The 6,582-nt window shown below is 47.5% G+C and overlaps 1 protein-coding gene across 5 annotated transcripts in view; it reads right to left on the bottom strand.

Moving 5' to 3' along the window:
* Nucleotides 1-441: 441 nt before the first annotated feature.
* Nucleotides 442-6,582, bottom strand: part of Fam53a (family with sequence similarity 53 member A) — a 30,112-nt gene continuing 23,971 nt past the window's right edge. For all 5 annotated transcript variants that reach the window (XM_051200308.1, XM_051200312.1, XM_051200310.1 and 2 more), the window contains exon 5: nucleotides 442-961. In XM_051200308.1, the coding sequence (XP_051056265.1) occupies nucleotides 650-961 (312 nt within the window). In that variant the 3' untranslated portion in view covers nucleotides 442-649. The remainder of the gene's footprint in view (nucleotides 962-6,582) is intronic.

Here is a 6,582-nt window from a genome sequence, read left to right as displayed (position 1 = left end):
CATTTTCTTCAGAGATGCTCATTTCTTGTGTTGTCACAAAGCCCTTCCCTTCCTCATCATGGTGTTCCCTCAAAGGACACCTTAGGGATGAAAATCACTGCAGAGATGCTGGTCTTGCTGCCAGCAGCATCACTTTTGGGGAATGGTACGTCACTGCACATTCCAGAGGTTCAGTCACTGAGCTACAGAAAAGCAGACTTGGGACTTGGCAAAGGGATCTCACAGATCTGCCTGGCTAGCGCCTTACCGTCCCTAGGAAGCCAGGTGGTCCAAGCCAGCAGCTGGCCAACCGCAGAGACCAAGGGCCAAGGGTGCAGAGCATCCCAAGCACCCAAGGCCATGATTCCTCCACAGGAGCCTGCAACCATCAGCCCCAAGATTGGCAAGCAACTCACTCTTTTCACAGCAAGCTTCTGACAAAAAGAACAGAACTGGCTGGAATCTAGGCAGAACCATGTTTAATAGAATCCTCTGAAAACCCATTTCAAAATAGAGAAGCTCTCCCAAACTGTAGAAGCCATAGAAATGCAAAATACTTCTTTAGGAAAAACTGAATCAAAATTACGCCTCAATTTTCAAAAGAACACACAAGGTATTTCCACTGGTCAGGCACCGAGGTGGCGAACAGCAACCACTGCTCAGCTGCAAGTCAGTTGCTCTCGATCTGCTCCAGGTCCAGGCCATCCTGGTCCAGTGGGAAGATGCCGTCCTCTCCTGCACTGTCCCAGTCACTGGGTTCCCCACTGCTCCCATCCTCTCCTATGCTGGCCTCCGGCTCTCCTGAAGCCCAGGCACTGGGACTGGTAGGACCAGGCCTGGGAATCCTTGGGCTAGAGCCAGGTGTGATGATACCCACAAGGCCCTGCGAGTTACATGGGGAGGACACAACAGTCTTCGCCTGGGTGTTGTCCTCATCATCTTCATAGTCCAGGGAACAAAGGCTCTTTGAATTTTTTAGAGTCTGCAATAGAAAAGACAAAGGCATTTTTGATACATGTGCAAGACAACATTCTGCCTGCCTATGAGGGCACTGTGTGTTCAGTGTCTAGCCTGTCCCAAATGGTCACCAAGCACCAGTTACCTTGGGCTGTTTCCTGGATCCTGTTCATCCCATCCTTGACCTCATAAGAAAGCAGGGCCACAGAGTTCCCATAGTGCACACAAGGCTGGTACTGGGAAGCCCAGCATGGACCCACCCAGACCAAATTCAGGTGTGTGAATGCCTAATACCTGGGACGTCTCAGATGACAGAGTGATGGGAGATATCATTCTGTAAATATGTTTCTCATACTGGTTAATGAATAAAGCACTGCTGGCTAATAGGAAAGCAAGAGAGGAGGGACTAGGAGACCAGGAGGAAAGAGGAAGTAGGAAGGAGGAGTCAAGAGGGAAGATGGAGAGAGAGCAGAATGCCGGCCCCTCTCTCCAGTAAGATAAGACCACGTGGAGATTAATAGAAATGGGTTAATAATTAAGACAGAGCTAGCCAATAAGAAACTAGTACCTGGCCAACAGCATTATATCAAATACAAGGTCTCTGTGCATTATTTGGGGTTGGCGTGGCAGCGGGACAAGACCAGCGGTGGGCAGAAAAACATAATCCTTACAACAGAGACCTAAATTCAACTACCAGTCTCTGGCCCAAACCAGAGTTCTCTCGCAGTTCCAATACTCCTTGCCTACTCGGAGGGTTCCTTATACTGTTGCACATGTCTCTTAGAAGTCACCCATGTCCTCAGATGCACATATGATAGGCCACACTAAGTCAACTACCTCTGACATAGCTAAGCCTCGTTTCCCTGCCACTTCCCTGGTATGACCTTGTGTTCTTCCGTGAATGCCCAGTCCCTTTCACACACCCTGCCTATGTCCTCTCTGCAGACTTTAGCAGGGTCCTTTAAACTGGCCTGACAGGCGCTAGCACACCATGCAAGTCACGCTGCCCATCAGAACACAAGCTAATCAGTGCTACAAAACAGAAAAAGCCTTCCTAAAATGCCTCTTGAATGAGATAAGAGAGACACAGAGAGGAACAAAGTAATGGAGGGTGGCTTAAACCTGCTATAGAGCTGAGACCAGCCTTGAACTTCTGATCCTCCTGCTTCCAAATGCTAAGGTTTCCTACATGTGCTACCACTCTTGGCAAAAATCTATTTTTTGACTAGAAGATCCCTACAAACAGTCCCATCACAACAGACATAAACATGTAAGCCGTAAGGGAGAACAGACCTTCTTTCTCAGAGCAATGCTTTTATAGGAATTAGGTGTCTCCACAAGACAAGCTGCATATCTTTTGTTTTTATTATCCAACTATAAAGTGACTCCCTGCTGGGCATGTGGCACTTGATTATGTGCATGGCTGTCATCCTAGTACTTAGGAGTTGGAGGACAGGAGGATCTCAATTTCTAGGCCAACTGGGAGGGTAAACAAAAAGACCCTGTCTCGAAAAACAGTAAGCCACCTTGAGAAGTAACATTGTAAAGACCAAATCCTTAAAGATGTAAGTAGGAAGATTCTGGTCACAAAAAATGAAAAGACATAATTTTTCCTCAAATCAAGATGAATTTGACTATCCACGTCACTGAACCAGCTGGAGGACCCTGTGTCAGCTTGTTTCCCCTGGCCTTGCTGTACAGTGGAAACATCCAAGTGCAGGACAGTAGACCTGGGGCGCACACCAGCAGCCAGATCGCCTGTCCTGACAAGAGACAGACACTTGTTTGTAGTCAGAAGTGTGCCCTCAGGATTTACACACTGGTCTAACACTGCTGGGCCCCACTGCCCTCTGGGGTCAGCTCAACAGGAACTCCTGTGTTCACAGAGAAATAACCGACACTTAACAAAGAACCTGACACAAAACCACCATCTCTGAGAAAACCAAACACCAGAAAGAGGCCAAAGCCTACATCTATGCTGACTTGAACTGGCACCATTCCCAAAGGTTGTCCTAAAGGGAGGACCCAGCACCTATTGCTACTCAATGATGACCTGCATCCAGGTAAACAAACCAACAGGACTGTCAAACAATAAAGAGCAGGGTGCTATACACTCCAGAAATCTTAAGTTGAGTGAAACTGACATATTCTGCTGTATCCAGTTAACACTGCAAGCCTCCTCAGCTATGGTGAACCCAGGGGGATTCTAGGAAAACCCTCCTACAACTACACTGGCTGCTTCCACAGGCATCCAAAGGTTTGCCTCTCCACCAGCACTCACCACATACTGAAGAAGCCACCTGGCAGATAAAGACACTTAAATCTGTGTTCACAAGCTCACTTCCTGCCTGCAAAACTCCTCTACAGGCCAGGGTAGAGCCAGCGTCTGAGCCAGGTAGAGTAAGCCACACCCAGAGCTATGTGTGTGTCTGCCAAGCCAAGACTCCAATATGGCCAAGAAATACCAACAGACGTTTGTACACATTCAGGAGGGCCTCCCCCAGGTATCAGGGAGGGGAAAGATCAGCCTGCCCCAAGCTACAGAGGCCTTGGCAGATGACAAAAGAGCACACAAGTGTATGTGTCCCATGTTAGTCATGGGGACTCCCTCTTACCACTCTGCAGTGTCTGCCCCCAACTCTGCTCAAGAAGAGAGGCCTATACTCAGTAAAGAGTTAATTTCAGAAGTCGTAAGGGCTTTAGGGAGAGTGGTATAGTGAGATACTCACTTTGTCTCCTTCTGTGGCACTGACCACGCCCATTTGGGGGTGGAGCCATGGGTGGAAGTGACCTGTGGAAGGAGGTCTGAGGAAGAGCCTGGAGAAAACTCTCTTGCTGGCCCGACTCAGACAGGAGAGCATCAGGTGGAAATTGCTGGTGTTAATCTGTCTAGGTTGTAAGTTATTTTTCCCTGAATAAACATCTATTCGGCCTATTTGTTTATCCTGATCTTTATTTAACCGCAATAGAGTGGGGATAGGGAGACTGAGTAAACCCCTGTGCCCAAATGCAGAGCTTCAGGCCCCGGGAGGACTCCACTCTCCAGGCAGATGTGTGTCTTCCCACACACTCAGTCTCTAAAGAAATAGCCAGAAACATAGGAGTCCCAACACCAGTCTACTCCATAAAACTTAAAGCTGAGGTGTGCACAAACAGGAGCAAATGGCAGATGCTGCAAAACACCAGAGAAAACATCTCACCTGAAGACAGATCAGAATAAACACGAGTGGAAGCAACCTGTAGGGACAGGAGCCAAAAACAATGTCAACCCTCTTCCACCAAGGGGTAAAATGTCCACAGAGCTAAGACATCCCTAGCCCTTCCAAAGAAGAATCACTGGACTGGCAGAGTGACACCAAGGAGACAGGCATGGGTATAGGGGGCTCGGATTGAAGAAAAGATAGTAAAGTCAGGATGGGAGAGTCTACAAAGGATATCCCAGAAGTGGATGCCAGTCAGCAGGCAAATGTCAGTCCAGCAGACACACAAGGTTGGTCAAGGTTCCAGGAAGTATTGAAGAATAGCCTAAAGGGGATGTAAGGGTGGTACTCCACCCTACGTACATAGGACAAATGACAAGTGACAAGCTTTTAATCCCAGCACCGGGGTCACAGAGACAAGAGGGTCCCTGGGCCTTTAGACACTTTGCCTAGCCAAACTGGTGAAGCCCATGTCTCAGAAAGAAACCTTGTTTCAATTAAACAAAAAACAAAACAAAAAAACAAAAAAAGTGGTTACTAACTAGCACAATCCAAGTATTTGCCCTATATCCACAGTTAAGTATAGTCCTCACCCCTTATCAAAAAAGCTTCTCTGTAATAGATGGAGAACCACAACCAATCAAAAACAGAGTTATGGAGCCCAGGCCCATGAACACACCTACAAAACAACTCTTTCTCCCAAGGTTCAGGAAATGTTATAGAAGAGGGAGCAGAAAGATTTTTAGAGCCTGAGGACCAAGGAGTTTGCTGTGAGACTGTGTCTCCTGTTAACTTAGAAGGCATAGAGTCTCACCAACATGACTGCCTAAACACAGGCTAAACAAGAACAACAGATATGCCTAAGTGCACCAAAGGCCTCAAACCTACACGTAGAACTATAGGAGAAAGAGACAGACAGACAGACAGACAGAGAGACAGACAGAGAGAAAGAGACAGACAGAGAGTATGCATGTAACAAAAACTAATGAAAAATAGAGGTCATGAATTTGAAGGAGAGCAAGGAGGAGTATATGGGATGGTTTAGAGGGAGGAAAGGGAACAGGGAAATGATGTAATTATGATCTCAAAAATAAAGATTTAATAAATTAAAAAATAAAGTGGATGACATTCCTGTGGACACCATCCAAGGTTGAACTTGGATTATTGCACAAATGAACATATACATCCACACATAAATACACACACAAATAAAAAGCATATACCCCCCCATACACATACACACACACAAACAAACCCACAATGCTATTCTCACCTGGCCTCCTACACTACTGGCCCTGCCCCTACAACACCATTTGTCTGCACAATTCCAGGTGTTCTAGCTAGAGCCTATTCACTACACAGGGCTCAGCACAGGCACTGCAAATGGTTTGCAATCCAGTCTCAAAGCAGTACATCATGGTGCAAATGGACTACATGGAACTCAAAGAAATTAGATGCCACAAGGCACTGCAATGTCTCCTTGCCAGCTCCTCAGGTCACCCACTTTGGAAAGATAAAGAATAGCAGAGTGTCTCACAAAGGCCAATGGTTAGGAGCCACAGGAGCGAGCTGGGAAGCAGGTCCTGCAGCTAAGCATGAGCAGGACCTTCCTGCTGAGCTTCCTATCCCATGACCTGCAGGGACAGTGAGATTGCACAGCTCAGATGCTTCCAGCTGAACTGGGCTCCCCTGCAGCCCAGCAACAGCTAACTATACCATGATGCTGACCTTTGAGTTTAAGTCACAATGGCATGTGGGGACTAAGTGGAGGCTGACTAAGAAAAGTGTTCATGCCAGCAACACAGAGAGGGTTTATGAATCCTGAAGCAGATAACTGGGGTAGGGAGAGAGAAAGGACAGTCACTGCTCAGGAGGACTGAAAAACAATGGAGCAGAGATGAGGTGGGGCCCATAAGACACCCTACCTTCACAATGAGCCCACCTATAATGTTCTAGCGTCAGCACCACCCTGGCCAGATACTTCTATCTACCTCCTACGGAGCCCAGGATGTTGACAGCATCTCCAGAGCAGGACTATCCCTGGTTATCAGTCTATCTCTGTTGTAAGCTATCCCTCTCCCCAAGAGGTACCAGGTCAAGGACTCCTCTGCTGGCATCCTCATCCTATGCTGCTGTCCTCTGGGCATACATACATGGTGATGCCACATACCACACTCATCACACTGGCTAGCAGGGGAAGCTTGGGTATCCAGAACTTGCTGCCAACTTTCCAACAGCCAACATCACAATAAAGGTACCATCACTTCCTTTCTATCATCCCTGTACAGTCACACCAGGGAGACTGAGCTTTCCACCCCCACAGGAAGAAGCTTCTGGAAAACCTAACTGTCAGGCAGAGTCAACACTCACATCAGCAGGATGTAAAATAGGCATCAGCAGGAGCCAGGCTACCTCCCACAAGACTGGCTCTGCCACACAGCCTTCT

Source organism: Phodopus roborovskii, unplaced genomic scaffold (assembly GCF_943737965.1).
Source record: "Phodopus roborovskii unplaced genomic scaffold, PHOROB, whole genome shotgun sequence".
Lineage (NCBI taxonomy): Eukaryota > Metazoa > Chordata > Mammalia > Rodentia > Cricetidae > Phodopus > Phodopus roborovskii.
This window is presented reverse-complemented; position numbering and strand designations above follow the sequence as displayed.